The 16,648-nt window shown below is 35.5% G+C and overlaps 1 protein-coding gene across 1 annotated transcript in view; it reads left to right on the forward strand.

Moving 5' to 3' along the window:
- ttyh3b (tweety family member 3b) overlaps nt 1-16,648 on the forward strand; it is a 53,639-nt gene that overhangs the window by 3,215 nt on the left and 33,776 nt on the right. Inside the window, exon 3 of the mRNA XM_052127426.1 lies at nt 14,299-14,468. Within this exon, the coding sequence (XP_051983386.1) occupies nt 14,299-14,468 (170 nt within the window). The remainder of the gene's footprint in view (nt 1-14,298; nt 14,469-16,648) is intronic.

Raw genomic sequence — 16,648 nt, forward strand, 5'->3', positions numbered from 1 at the left:
TGACTTTCTTTTACTGAACAAAAAAATATATTTGGATGGTGATACGATTGGTGCTTCTCAATCGGAAGGCTGCAACCTCGTTAGGCTGGATATCTCGGCTGCTACGTCATCAAGCACCGTCGAAGGCCATCTCAATTGTAAGGACACTTGGAAGGAAACCTCATTTCGCAGCTTTCCTTTGCCATATATTTTACTAGGCTGCAGCCTTCCATTTGAGATGCACCTGGTATAAATCTCCACTTTCACTTTCACATTCTTCTTTTTTTTGTGGTTATTTACATTTTTCATGCATATCACCCAACTACTAGGTTTCTCAACCACAACTATCATATCCCTTCTGAAGATATTGGTTTAACCACTGTAGTCGTATGTATTACGTTAATGTTGCCTTTCTATGCTTTTTGGACCTTCAAAGTTCTGGCCAACATTCACTTGCATTTTATGGACCTACAGAGCTGAGATATTCTTCTAAAATATTTTGTTTGTGTTCAGCAGAAGAACAAAAGTCACACACATCTGGGGTGGCATGAGGGTGAGTAAATGATGAGAGAATGAGATGAGGTCATGACAAGCCCTGAGGACTGTCTGGTCTGACAGAGAAGAGAGTGAGGGGGTTGGGTTTTGTTATTCTCTTTTTGAAGATGAATGCACCCCTTTCTGTAGGGGTCTGTGAAAATGGGTTTTAATCCCCAATGTTACCCAGAGTGCTTTGCAGGCATCCTTTTGTCAAGTGGACACATAGTCTTTATGCCAGTACCCCCTCGCTCTCATTCTCACACTCTTACACTCATACTGGAACACATGGGGGTATGCACTCACTTTCAATTAGAAACGTTTTAATGGACAGAATGGCCTGTAAACATCTATGGGTAGTTGATTACTATACCAGTCCTGCTGTTCTTTTCTTAGCGCCTTTAATTTATAAAGACATTATCTTAATGAACTTAAAAACGGCATGTTTTTAATTACAAAACAATTAGAAATGTTTTATTTAAAATGGATACTGCTGTCACTGGTTTGCACGCCATGTCAACTGTACAATTTCTGTTTAGATACCTCTAAATTGGACAAAGTTAGCACACAAGCACTCATATGGACTTATATGGTGCCAGTTCAGCATTATTCAGTCCCAAAGGCATCTTTTTAACAGCCCTTAAAACTGCATACTGTCCATCCTTGCACCAAAAAGAAGACATACATTTGCACTTTTTGGATTTAAAACATCTGTGTGGTGAAGGGTTCGCTTGGATCTCAGTGCACTCAGCACAATAGTTTGTCTGGATCTGGCCCATCAGTAGCTGCCAAAATGTGTCAGCACTATGTTCTCCTTTTTCTTCTGAACTATAATACCATATGGAGTGTATCCACAACCACAGTGGTTGGTCTAATGTCTTTTATAGAGAAGATAATAGCAATGTCCGAATTGGTCTTTTGAATAGGTTCTTCTTGATTCAGTTGAATAGATTCGTAAAGTTGTTATTAATCCTTTGACTGGAAGAACTTTTTTTGGAAGTTCAATTGAGGTGGGTGGGTTGTTTGAACCGTAAACAATGTAATGTTTTACACAATCTATGTAACTTAATCAAAAACATCAGTAAAATATTTTTTAATACTTATTAATTTACAAAACATTATGAATCAGTGAATTAGGTTTTTTAAACGGTTCATTGAAATGAACAGTTAAAGTCTAAATGAACCAATTCACTAAAATGATTCAGACTTCTCAACACTACAACTATAAAACTTGGAAACTCAAATAGCTCAAACCTCAAGGGCTATTTTTTGAAAATGCAGCGTGTCCTTGACATGTTGTGACAGACACAAAATGGTTAGTATTACATTTTTTTAATTAAAAATGGTTAATTAAAATGTAACAAGAATAACAAGAAATGTTTCACAATTGTATTTGCCAAGACAGTGATCGCACAGTGAATTCGGCGACAGTAGATACAAATTTGACTGCTGAAATCTGTCTGTGCTTACCGAAATGCCACCAGTGGCCCGAAGCTGGAAGCGTTGTTGAGGTGAAATATCCTCAACAAATTAGATTTTTTGGGGGGGGGGGTTGTAAATGATGTAATGCAGTCAACAGGAATGCATATTTTATTAACCCTACACCCTAAACCTTACCTCAACCCTTACCCTAACCTTCAGTGTAATTTTATGGCAAAAATGCAACCTCACGCACACCATTGTTTATGTGAACGTGATTACTTCCTAGTTTCCATGGGACTAGAATCTGTGTCTCAGAGATTGCTTGCACTACATGCTATCAGTATGCCCAGAAGGAAAGATTTTCACGGTTGAACTGATGCAAAAGTGTTTACTGGGGGATGGCACTTGTCAGTAATTTGACAGAATGGAGTGATTTCAGGGTACATGAACTTGTTGACATGTCGATTTCCTCATATGATAATTTTGGCAAATATATGTTGCACTATTCATTATATTTTGAAAAGTTATAATTAGGGATGCACCGATACCGGTATTGGAATCGGGTCCGATACCATGCTTATGTACTGGATACTATACACGAACAATGTAAAATGTTCTGATACCAGAAAACAATACCATCTGACGTACGAATGTCATTACGTAAACATTCAGCGCACAAATTAAAACGTGTCTTGTCGTAGTGAGATTATTTAACAGGAAAAGCTGCAATATAATGAGATAAATAGATCGTTTGCACATGCAGCGTTTTAAATGTGAGTGCTTGTTAATGTGTGGAGCTGGTGTTGTGGAGGCATAGAGACACAAACTGCTCATAACTTTAGAGACCTTGGCTCATACACTGAACTGTCGTTGTCCTTTTCTACATTTGCTGCCCCCTTCGGCATATCGCAGTGCCGTTTTTGTGGCCCGTTCTGCATTACGCGGCGGCTCATTTCAGCTTAGTCCCAGTTCTCCCAATGGCCAGTCCGTCCAATCCAGCCCTGGCTGTGAGGTTCTGTATATAAGCACTTCATTTGATAAAATTAATTCAATATTATGTTGAAAATGTATTGTTATGCTTTCATTTGATTAAATACTTAATTTATGTATTTATTTAAACTCTATTTTGATGATAAACTGCTGAAAAAAACATGTATTGGATTCAGTATTTGTGAGTACTAAAAAAAGTATCGGTACTCATTCTAAAAAAAATGGTATCGGAACAGCCCTAGTTATAATAACTTAAGGGTAAATAGTTTAGGTCATTGGGGTTGCAAACTAATTGTAAACCCCTGCTTCAAGTTACCATTATTTGTGTCCTGAAAGAACCTGGAACTCTGTTTGTCCACCTTTGACTAGCAGTCTCCTTCCTGTACATGGAAAACGGAATTAACAGATGCTGTGCATGTGTTTCAGTTGGTATGTTAAGGAAATTAAGCTTCTGTTTTTTTCAGTATTACAGTACTGATGGTTTCAGTCAGTTTTGTCTGTTCATTGTCCAAAATGAGAGGAATTCATGACTCTTTCTGAATTTGAGGATATATTTGTTTGCTTGTGATCCTATGTGTAGAAAGAGTGCAAGTATTTTTTTTTTCAGCAGGGAATGCTGGAATAATTAAAAGCATATTGGGCAGGAAAGGGGCCCAGCTGGCAGGAAGTAACGAGTAGTGGCGATGAAACAATTTATATGAGAACACAGCATTTTACACACACTTACACATGTACTAATGTCGCATAAACACACTGAGCTGAGAGGAAAATGTCGTTGTGCTTAAATGGCCATGATTACTGTTTTATTGTCACCATTATTTTCTTAGCTCAGATGGGGTAATGTGGCTTAAACAGACTTTTTATGGTTTTGTGAATAACAATTTATGCCACAATGTTTTACTATAACCTTAATCACACTGGGCTCTGATCCCAGGACGTCCCCGTGATAATTCTGGGTGAACAAAAGTTTCCTGGGATCAGACCCTAGTAAAATTTCCCGGATCAATCCCGGAACATGTCTGTGTGAACAAAGGAAGAGCCAATACCGTGAAGGCTGTGTGTCGTAGTGATGACGTATTTATCGTGCAAAGGAAAAGTACAGTATGTATGCAGAAGCTGTCATATACCGTTGACATTTTCTCATTCGTGGCATTGCGTGAATAATGTCAGGATTTGTTCAGATTTAAAAAAAATTCAAATCCAAGGAATTAACATTTTCATTGTTAATATTATTTCAGTTAAGAAACAATCATTCGGCTACATTTGCAGCATCAGAAACCTGACACGTAAAATAAATAAATAAAGTATAAATCCCTCTTTCATTCAGAGAGCACAGCACACCGAAATTCAGAGCCCAAACCTCTATTTCACCTTCTTGTATATTGCAGTTGAGGTCCAAGGTGTAAGGATACTTTGGGTATTCTACAATTCTTTGTTGTTTGGTGCAGCAAATTCTTCATTTTTTTGTTTTTCTTTTATTTTTAATATTATTTTAAAACAATATTTAATACAATTATTTTATTAATTTTAATATACCTTGATAATGTGACTTTTTTTTTATAGGTATCTTTATTGTTCTTGAGAGGCAATTCAGTAGGTAAACAGCAGCTTATAACACAAAAACGGTTAAAGAATTAGTTCAACCAAAAATGAAAATTCAGTCATTGTTTACTCACCCCTGTGTTGTTATAACCCTATATGACTTTCTTTCTTTTTCTTAACAGAAAGGGAGGAATTGTGAAAAAATGTTGTGGTCAGTGATGTCATAAAATGGCAGTTTATTATAACTACCTCTTCAAGCTTCAAAATTATGTAAAAGTATATTTCAGAAGTCCAATAAATTATTCCATTAGACTCATGATTGTTATGAAAGCATACGATAAGGTTTGGTGAGAAACAAACTGAAATCGAATGTATTATTTAGTAAAAATGTTCACTGACAGTTGATCTCCTGTGCACGTTCATGATATGGCACGAGAGCAATAGTTCACGCAGCCCCCTTGCTACATTGGGGCGTTCAAGTGAAAACTTGTTTTGTTTATCTAAAAACAGGTCCACTACAGAAATAGCTACAACAAAACACAACACAGCTGCACAAAAACCATAGAACAGAACTTACTAAACATGTCTGAAGAGTTTGTAGTCAAAGAATTGATGTATTTCTATGCCCAGACTTATTTGTTTTAAACAGAGTACTCGTAAATCAAAAAGAAACATAGAGGAGTATACAGACTGCCACGATCACATTGTGTCCTAACCTGATGGCAAACAACATGCGATAAATGGTATATTTTCTATGATAATTCGAGTTTTTGTCCTAACCAGCAGTTATGAGCGACGGTAAATTATTTCCATGGCTGTTACCAGCTATGAGGTCACTGATTTTTCATATTCAAAAATTTTGATACTGTGTACAACTGAATAAAAAATTAAGCAGTTGAACGCTCCTTTGAGTGTCTGCATGCATGTACAATTTAGTTTAGACAGTTGGCTGGATAGTTTAGTGTCCGCAAATACTACAAGAGTGTGACGAAATGGCACTACCTGAAGAGCATTTGCCGGGCAGAGCAGAGTAAAATCGGGATTGGTCTCACTATTCTGATGAACCTGCTCTGCGCTTGCGGCATGCTGTTCCAAGGTTAACACAGTGTGAGTCGCATGAGACCCATTTGTATTTGGCACAGAATTATGAATCTATAATTATATATCAGAATTATATATCAGTTATAAACCATCTGATATGAGACACTTAAAGGTTCTGTGCTGAAGCTAGATGAAACAAGATTAAACAGCCCATCATATTAAACTACAGTGACTGGGTAAACAGGAAAACATTGTTCCATTCACAATGTAATTACAGGCTTTTCATTCCACAAATCTGCACACTTATAGAAATATACCTGACAGATATTGTAGTAACATTAACTGTAGTAGTAACTATGGTATTTTGCCAGAAATAGTGTATATATTTATAATAAATGTTAATAATATTAGCCTACAAAAATATTAAATATTGTATATTAGGGCAATAAAAGTCACTTTTATGGAGGTTGTTTTTATTATTTTTGCATGTGTTTAGGATATTGTTTTTCATTAAAATTTTTTTTTACAAATCATAGTTACATCTAACATGGTGATTTTTTTTTAATCTGTGATTATCATGAACTTATTAATACCATAATTAAACTCTGGATACTATACACGAACAATGGTAAATTGTCATAAAGGCAGCTACAAAGCAGAATTGAACAAAAAAGCTTTGGACACTCATGAATTAAGGATGAAGTTCTACTTTTTCTTCTTTGTAAATATGTTCAGTTGAAATACACTATAATTGAAAAAGGTGAATTAAAGGTAAAATTCACAATTCACTTTCAGCCAAGATTAATTTTATCCAAGAATGAAAGTGCCCAAGAACAATACGGATAATGAGATTAAACGAGTAGTATTCATCTGGTCATGTGATTCTAAAATGGCAGCCCCTTGCCCCATGTAGATTTAATAAGATCACTGATATGACTAGAGTCCTCATCTCATGTGAGTGGTCATGATATTATATATATATCAAAGTTTTAAAATTATAATTAATTTCTTTAGGAGCAAAACTTTTTTAAAGGGAAAAAAATTGCTTATAAGTGAGTGCACCTTTAAATAATTAAAAGTCTGGCAAAAGGAATACAATTGATTGTTTTGGATAATATTAATATGTAACTGAGTTAAGCCCTAGATAAATTAATTGTTAATTAACTTTTGCTGATTTTTCTGTAGTTAATATGAGTAAATGTTGCTGCCCAACTCAAAATCAATGCTTTATTTTCAGATTTGCATTTATATGTGACAGAAATTCAGTATTAATATTTTTAACTTTATTTGCGATTCAAAAATAATTTCAGTATTTAATTTAGAATTTTTAATTTAATGTATACAATATGTTGCATTTGTAGGTGTAATTTTGGTAAAATTCTTGACACCTCACCATGGACCTCACTCATTTTCAAACCCTGGTTACGGCCTTGATTCTATCGATCACTTGTTTTCTATTTTAGGCATCGGGCGGGTAACTCTGTCTGCCGTAAACTGGCACAGGTCCAAAAACTAATAATATAAATAAATAAGGCTAGGCATAGAAATGCATCAATTCTTTGACTACAAACTCTTCAGGCATGTTTAGTAAGTTCTGTTCTCTGGTGTTTGTGCAGCTGTGTTGTCTTTTATGTTCTTTTGAAGCTTGAAGAGGTAGTCACCATAAACTGCCATTGCAGTTCTGACATCACTGAGCACAAAATGTTTTCACAATTTCTCTGTTTGTGTTAAGAAAAAGAAAGTCATATAGTGTTATAACAACACAAGGGTGATGAGCTATTTATGAAAGTAGGCCTAGTAACCTACTACTGGAATAGTAGTAGGTTAGCTACTGTGCATTTGTGAATTTGCACGATGCCAAGACCAGGAAGCTGCTCGCCATTCAAACAGATGATGAAATTAACCATCAGTTTAATGGTACCCTATTCGAGCGAGAACACAAAAGTTATCAGTAAACTCAAGGCGCTGTACATTAGATGTCACATTGTGATGTCACTTTTGTCTTTACTGTATTTTGCTGTGATGTGTGTGAATACGAGCATATTACAGGAAAGCTGGGGCAGTGTGAATGAACAAAATCCTGCAGTGCCAAAACAGTTGCCGGAACGACTTTTCTGGGATTCTTTCCGGGATCTCTATGTGAAAGGGGCTTATGTAAAATTGTGTTTTTAAAATGCCAGCCTCACATATACATACTCAAACTATCCTGCTAAACATTTAGATAACTTGGTTCGATTTTAGGGTATCCCTATAATAAGATAGTGCCAATGTCTTGCCATTCTACTTATTTCTACAGAAACTGCCCTTTACAAACTTAAGTTCAATCTCTTCAATCTCAGTCTCTATCAGGGTTGGTAATAAGATTTTATTTGAGTGTTACAGATTCCCTCCCCCAGTCTCAACAGGGATCACTGTTTAGTCTGTTTAGTGTGATCACAGTTAAATCTATTGCCTAATCTGATGTCATGGAGTGAAATATGCTATATTAAGACCCTTAGATGTTAGGATATATTGACCCCATGAAATCAAAATAGTAGGCTGTTAGATTTGAGGCCATCTGTATGCTAGTTGACTCCTAAAAGTTGACAAAATTCACTTTTAGCTAAATATAGACATTTCAAATGGACAGTATTTCTCTTTGGGGGGGAAACAGATCAAAAATATTGATGACTCATCCTATATTCATTGGCGTATACACATTTTTGTCCAATAAAATCCTCACTTGCATGAGAATGTCCCTCCCCGTACTACCATCTGCCTCTTACTTGCAATAGTAAGAAACAAATCATCGTATCTGACTGGGATGTAAACTAAAGGCTATTAGCTGTTTAAAAATTGGACAAGTCCTTCGTTATGTCCTGCCTCAATTTCCTGTTTCAGTAAGAAATACATCAAAACAGGCTAGAAAATTCCTCATCAAGAAAATTCATTGGGAATTTAAGATAATGAGAATGTATTAGTACAAGCTTTGTGTGTGTGTGTGTGAGCTGATCATTAATCCAGACTAATCTCTTTACGGATGCTGTCAGTGGTGACTGATTTAAATGAGGTTTGACACATCAGCAGGCAGACATCCCCTCACTCACGGGTCCCTAAACTCTCACAAAAGACCAAAAACTTTCATTAAAGGTATAGTTCATCCAAAAATGAAAATTCTATCATCAGTTACTCACCTTAATTTTGTTCCAAACTCGTATGACTTTTTTTCAACCATGGAACACAACTTTAGATGTTTACATGAACATGAGGGTAGGTAAAAGATGACGTAACACCACCTTCAACCATAACACAGTATCTTAGCCCACTTGAGATCCATTAAGCATCTAATTTTAACTTTCAGTGTATTAATGACATCACTGTGTTAGCAGTGTTGCAGGCCTGTACGACACGTGATCCTTCTGTGAGAGTTTACTGTCTGCACTGGAGTGGTCAGGCAACAGACAGGGTCATTCTGGGCATCTGAGGGCAATTAGTGGTCTTGCCCTTTTTAGCAGCCTCTGACCTCATGGTGTGATTATTGTCTGTTTGGATATATTACATACTCTGCTCTGACCTGTGTTGGTTATAGTAAGGTTTTTTAGAGGTTATTGTCTGTGTTTTAGTGCACCTACTACACATACTAATATGGAAATAGGTTATTCACAGGAGACGGGGCAATTTGTTCAAAATGGCTTATTTTAATGTTGAACATTCACAAAATATTTTTTTCAACTTCATGTCCAAAGTACCAGGATCACACAATATTACTTAGTTAGTAATAGTTACAAAGTAATAGTAATATTAATAATAGTTATAGTTATGTATTACCCTAAACCTTAAAGGGCTACATTATTTCTGCCCCATCACACCAATTTTAGAACTCAAATACTTTTAATTTGAATAGATACAGTAATTATTCTGATCATTCTAAAAGTATCACAGGTTGTTTATAATTAAAATGCAAAAAATATTAATGACCCATGACATTTGTCTTTCAAAACATGTTTTGTTGCGTTTGTTACATTCAAAAGGTTTTTTTGTTGCACCACACCACATATTTACAACCAGTGTTTTTGTACATTTTGCAAGAAATGCTTTTTTGTAATTGATATAAAGATTATGTACAGCAAGAGTAAAAAGGTTGTATTTATATATATTAGTTAACTACATTAGTTAAGATGAACTAACAATGAACAATACTTTTACAGCACTTATTAATCTAGGTTAATGTTAATTTCAACACATACTAATTCATGTTTGCATTAAAATTTGTATATGTTAATATTATTTAATGCATTATGAAATAACAATGATTAATTGTATTTTCATAAATTAACTAACCAAGATTAATAAATTCTGTAAAAAATATTGTTCATTGTTTACAAATAGAACCTTATTGTAAAGGTTACTGAATGTTTTCATTCCAGAGTGAGCAAAGGACATCATTGCATAGGAAACGTTTTAGAAATTTCATCATTACATGAAATATTATTTCATGTATTAATATACTAGAAAGCATGGTAAAAATCTAAAGAATAGTTTTAACTACCAAAACCATGCTTAATGTGATTTAACCAATTATGGCATGGTCCTGGATCAGCTTCCTTGTTGGTCGTTGAACATCATTCATGGGTTAGGTTTAGAGCTCGGGTTGAATGGTTTAACATAATTTTTATCAACATATAATTTCCTCTCTGATTTTTGGGGTAAATTATGTATAGGGATGATGTTTGAGCTATGATTTTCTGATAGGATTGTTATTCTAGGAACAACAAAGGATGTTGATTCAGGATCACGTTCGATTTGGCTAAATTCATGTTGTGTGTTGATATTGCAGACTTGTATACAGTATCACTTCTGAGCTCTTACATCACAGCTCTGAGACCATGAGTAGTCTCCTATGTTCTGTGTGACCTACTTTTACTGCATGTGGAGACTCAAATGCTACATAGTAGCCATAGATTTAAAAAACCAAAAATCTAGATCATGACAATTCTAGTGCTGTGGAAGAGCTGCTGCATGTAGATCAGGATTAAACATTTAGGACACCTTGGAAGAATATCTGAAAGGAAGGCTTTTTCATCCAGAATAGAACCACACTTATAAAATAGTACCATGTTGGACTAGTCAACTAATCGGTCTAAGGAAGCCCTGTATAATGAAGGCTGGTTTTAACAGGGTTTCATCTAACCCTGATTAGATGCATTTGTTAAGGGCTGTTTACATATGATGCATTCTTGCATTCAGAAATAGCTAGATGGAGCACAATGGAATGGAACAGAATGAAAGTACCTTGAGATTAAGGCTGGGCGAAATGATGACATACTATATTGTGGCGGCGAATGTAAAAATCATCAACCGATAAAGATTTTGCCATATCGTGTTTATCGCAATATTTAAATATCCATGTGAGCAGCTTGGGCTTATCTCAGTGGGCAGGGCTTCACGTGAGACAGGGAGAATTGAAGAAACATGGACAGGGTTATTCCGGCTTTGGACATTTTTCTGTGGCTGCCCAAGCAAATTTAATGACATTCATCAAAAGTTTGGCATGTTAAAATTGCTAAATATTCTTCTTTTCTGACAAGCGAATGTTTCTTGTGGCACGCGCTGTCTCTGGAGCTCCGAAGAGTGTGCAAGTCCAGCAGGCTTTCCGATATTTGTGCTCCAGAGACAAGAGAGCTCAGAGCAGGATCACTCACACTACTCAATCATTTTTGACCCAGGAAAACTCCTAATGGAGAACTAAATCTCCACAGAATGGGATGACTCTAAAACAGATCAAGAAAATGAAGAAGAGCTTGTTATTAAAACAGGTGCGACATGGTGTACAGAGTGGAAAAATGTAATCTAGTTATGTAATCTTGAAAATGTTTTGCACAACGATAATTACTCATAATACAAGCAATCTGTTTTACCACCTCATAATGAGTCACGCAAAAGAATATTATGAAAGCCAAAAGATTAACTCTGCATTAATTCAGTCATTTATTTATTTATTTAGCAAGAAGTGATATTTATTTTATATCTATTTTCTTCAAGAAGTGTTTATTTTCTTTGGATATTTTTTTACTTATGTTTTATTTTTTTTGTCGCATTGCTTTGAGAAGATCTTAAGTTTCTTGAGCAAAGTTTATAATAATAATAATAATTTTGGCCAATAACATTTTAAACTGAAATGTGGCATACTAATTTATAAAGTATTTAATTCACTGACTTGAGTTCCAAAAATAGGCATTACAATAGGTTTATTTAATATAAAAACCAATCTTTATTGATTTTCCAGAAAACCTTTACTGTATCTTGATATATACTGTTGTATGTTAAAATTACTCATATTGCGGAATAAGATTTTGGTCATATCACCCACCCCTACTTTAGATATATTTGTAAAAGTAAAAAACAATAGTTTTTAACTTGACATGCCAACTTGAAAATTCAACACTCTTGGGGGGGACTCTCAAAAAAAGTGCGATACAACACGATGGCCAAAGATGCCTGTCTGAATGTGTATGGCTGTAGTAACGGTGCTTTAAAGGGATGAATTTTGTAGAGTCGCATGGGGTAACCTCCTTGTGTTTGCTAAAATGTGGTTCGCTCTCGATGGGGTGTGTGGTGAGTTGTGCGTGGATGCCATAGAGCAGTGGTCCAAACTTTTTACTGTTGTTTACCCCTTCAAACATTCAACATGCTTTCACGTACCCCCTCTCTAACGCATAGATAACGTCCACACAAGGTAATTTGAAAATGTTTCTGTTTAACACAATTATCTTTGTAAAACAACTCCCTTATATTAAACATGTTATATTTGTACATGTTTTGTACATGTTATATTAATCATATACATACTGAATAAATGTCTTGCATGCTAGAAATGATATAACTGCATAACTTAAAAACTCCCCCCTCATCGCGTCCTGGTGCACAATAACTGCGTTCGGTTCTGTACCCCAGTTTGGAAAACACTGCCATAGAGAATAGAGTGAAGTCTCTACAATGTCTCCGTAGTAACACGCTCAACAAGCCACATGATAAGATGTGCGGATTGACGGTCTCAGACGCGGAGGCAACTGAGATTCATCCTCCACCACCCGAATTGAGGCGAATCACTACTCCATCACGAGGACTTAAAGCACATTGGGAATTGGGCATTCCAAATATGGGAGAATAATCGCAAAAAATATATATATATATAAACTAGTCGACCTCGCTAATTACATGCATGCTAATTATAGGACTTCTGCAAAAAATATATTTAAAAAAAATGAAATAAACTAGTCAACCTCACTAATTATATGCACAGAAATTAAAGCAGTGGCATGAAAAATATAAAATTTTTAAATTATATGAAAATGTTTTTATAAATAAGCCGATCTCACTAATTATACGCACTTTAATAATAGCACTGCGGAATACAGTACACACATGAATACGGTAATCGTCAGTATTAGGACTGGGTAAAAATATTGATTTTCTGATGCATATCGGTCTTCAGTTGAATTGTCTCGATATCGATTCTTAAATCCCTAAAACGATCTTTTACTCTTTTTGCTCTTACAACCCTCTTCTTCAATGAGAGAAAATCAGTCACATTTGCAACCAAATTTCATGCTATTCAACTAAAAATGTCTATGGGTAGCCACTGGATGGTAAATGTTCTGATTTTACTCGCCAGTGATTGTGTAGTATATTGGTGAAGTATTCAGCAGCAAAATCCTTTCACTGCGTGTTGAGCGAAACATTTTGGCCTGACTTGTTCCATGTGTGTCCAAAGACGAGATCCATGCAACCCATTTGTTATTGAATAATGTCTTTTACCACCGTTATGTTTTAAATAATAATTTAAATCTCATCAATTTAATGTGGAGTGGTGGTGGCGTAGTGGCTAAAGCACAGGGCTGTTAATCAGAAGGTCGCCGAAGGTCGCTGGTTCGAACCCCATGGCCACCACCATTGTGCCCTTGAGCAATGGATTGTCCCTGTAATTGTGCACTGTAAGTCGCTTTGGATAAAAGCGTCTGCCAAATGCATAAATGTAAATGTAAATGTAATCAAGCATAGCACAGAAGCCAATCGAGTCCTTTCACGTTAAAATGCTCTCGTTTACAGACACTTTTTATACAAATTCAGTTAGTAAAGACAGTAGCGGTTTATAGCACGTTCCAAAAAAATCTATGTAAATACTTTTAAATTGTACAAATTATGCAACTAAACAACAAACATGTAAAAAAAATATAATATATGCAATATGATATCATAGTCATTGATAGAATACATGGATTTGTTCATTTTAATTAACAGCATTAGCTGGGAGAGAATTTCTTTCATATTTATAAGAAAAATAGAATTATAACCGAAGTATACCCAGATGAATCAATATCGAATCAAAATCGGAATTGAATCAAATTTATAGCTTGTGAATCTAAATCAAATCGGGAAATCTGTATCAATACCCAGCCCTAATCAGTGCCATGGTATATATCAAAGTAAGATGGTTTAAACATCTCACACCATCACTGTGCCATGGTACCACCACAGTACATTTTTGTATGGGCGAGTGGTCAAAAACTGTGTTTTTCCAGCATTAAACATAGGTAGAAAATACAGGAAACCTTGAGATACTGTACATGTACAGTACAATAACAAAAGATAGACAAAGCAACTGATGAAAGAATTAGCCTGCAATGACCTAATTATATTCTCAATTGTTCATGGTTTAATTACTGCTAGAAACAATGAGGTTTAAATCACTCATTCTGGCTCATATTTTTCTGTCTCTCTTTCTTTGTCTCTCTATCACTCTCTCTGCAGTCTGTGTTGTTGCTAGGTGCAGTGGCGTTGGTGTGTTTGGCATTGGACCTCCTCTTCCTCCTCTTCTACTCCTTCTGGTTGTGCTGCCGTCGCAGGAAGAGCCAGGACTCGCCCAATGCGGACTGCTGCTGCACCGCTTGGTGTGTGATCATTGCCACGCTCGTGTGCAGGTCTGTTATGCTTTTACAGTTTACACAACACAAAACATTTATCAACTCATTGTCTCCAACACAGACATAAATTAGCAATACACTCAAAAACGATGGTTTATTGTGCATTACGGTTTACTTGAACTAATGGCCTTTAACACAAATAAAACACAGTGTCTCCACAGTTAAACCAACTGGCAACATACAACATAGTGAACTGCTTATATAGATAGCTACTGTATCTTCTAATCTGTTCATGCAGAATGCATTCTTGCGTAACAAAAAAATAAATAAATAGATGCAGTGCAACGAATGCAACAGAATGCAGGTGTCTTAAAAATGTGAAGTGCTTTTAAATTAACAGTTTCTTACAAATGCAGCACTCATGCGTGAGACACTTAAAAAAATAGTAGGATGCTGAACAGTCAAATGCACATGATTACATACAAAAAAATTTGTTTAATTAAAAAGCAGACAGATGAAAAAACTGGTTCTGTGTGAACGGCACCTATGACTGCATCCTTACATAAATGTAAGCTAGTTGCTGTCTGATCTGAAATGATTTTCATAGGCAGGAAGTCTGTTAATGCTCACTCATGCGCAATACACAAATAGCATTCCTCACGAGAAACTTGACTAGTGCTCACAGTTGATTTCAATAAAATTTGTTAGAATGTTGTTAAGGTAATGGTGTGATACTTTAATAAGCTCAATCAGCATGCAAAACCTTTTATAAAGAAAAATTTAATAAGATTTGACATTTTTATCAATATTTTTGAGTACTGAATATAACGTATGCATGTTTTAAATCAACATTTACCTCAACTCAAGCCACCATACTGGATAAAAATTCCATTTGCAAAGGATATAATATGAGTCAGCATAATGTTTCTGACTACTGTTTGGAACAGTCATCGCTGTCTAGGTAGGCAGCTCTCGAGGGTTTGGAGCAGAGCCAATATGTCTTTTAAGTAAATTATTGGTGTTAAATGTCTGCATAGAGAGCCCTTTCCTTGGGAGTAGTTCATTCCAAACAATCTTTAGCCAAAAAACATAATTTATAGTCACCAAGAGGCAAACAAATTCAGAAACCACAACTAAAGAGCTCTGAAGTAATAGCAGTGATATCACTTTTAAAACATGTAACATTGAACAGAGCCCAGCATATAGCAGCTTATGAAACACCTAACCCCCGCTGATAAGTAGTGGCTATGATTCATATGAAATAGTTGGTGTGTGCTTCTCCTTGGACTAGTAGTTTCTCATCTCATCTGTATTTTTAGTAATAATCCCTCTCTGTATCTCAGTGAACAGATGAGAGCATCCCACAAACACACTGCTGTGCTCACGATGTTCATTAGTATGTGAGAGAAAATAAAGAGAGAGATGGTGTTAGGGGCGATTCACAACGAAAGTGGTTTTTCACTCCCTTGGTTGATACGCAAGTACGAGCTGAGTGCGTGCAGTACAAGCAGAGATGCTCAAGTGTTTTTTGTCTCTTATGTCCTTACTCTAAAAATAGCACTGAGAAATCTATGAATCTTTTTTCTTGTTACAATGAAACATCAAAATGAACCAATTCACAACAATTAATAAACTTCCTTGCACTGCAGAAAACATTCTAGGACAGGGTGCCCAATACGTCAATCGCGATCTACCAGTCGATCGCAAAGGCAATGCTGGTAGATCGCACGAAATTTAAATGTGCTTTAGTTAAATTTGAATAACATATATATATATATATATATATATATATATATATATATATATATATATATATATATATATATAATGTCTTTCCTTCTTTTAGTTTCTGTCTGACTTGCACTTGACGAGTACATTTTGACCAGATGAGATTTTTGTTTATTCAGTTGCCATGACAACTAGGTTCGGGCCTTCCAAGGGCTTATGAGAACAGAGCCCGAAATTGCGAAGCTAACAGTGTTTGAGACTAGCTACCAGCAGCTACTGTCTGATTCCATTGCAAATCATCAGAATAAGGTAAATGCCCTGGCTATTGTAATCTATTGTGCTGTAGGTGTTTTGCCTTTAGTGTTAAAACTGAATGATATCAACATTGAACATTATTACATATATATATATTTTTATTAATTACAAGATTAATTCCATGTAGGGATACATACAGTAGTCCCAACAAGCATTTAAAAAAATGAAACTGTGTTTTTTTTAGTTGGTAGATC

The sequence above is a fragment of the Xyrauchen texanus genome, chromosome 5, assembly GCF_025860055.1.
Source record: "Xyrauchen texanus isolate HMW12.3.18 chromosome 5, RBS_HiC_50CHRs, whole genome shotgun sequence".
NCBI lineage: Eukaryota > Metazoa > Chordata > Actinopteri > Cypriniformes > Catostomidae > Xyrauchen > Xyrauchen texanus.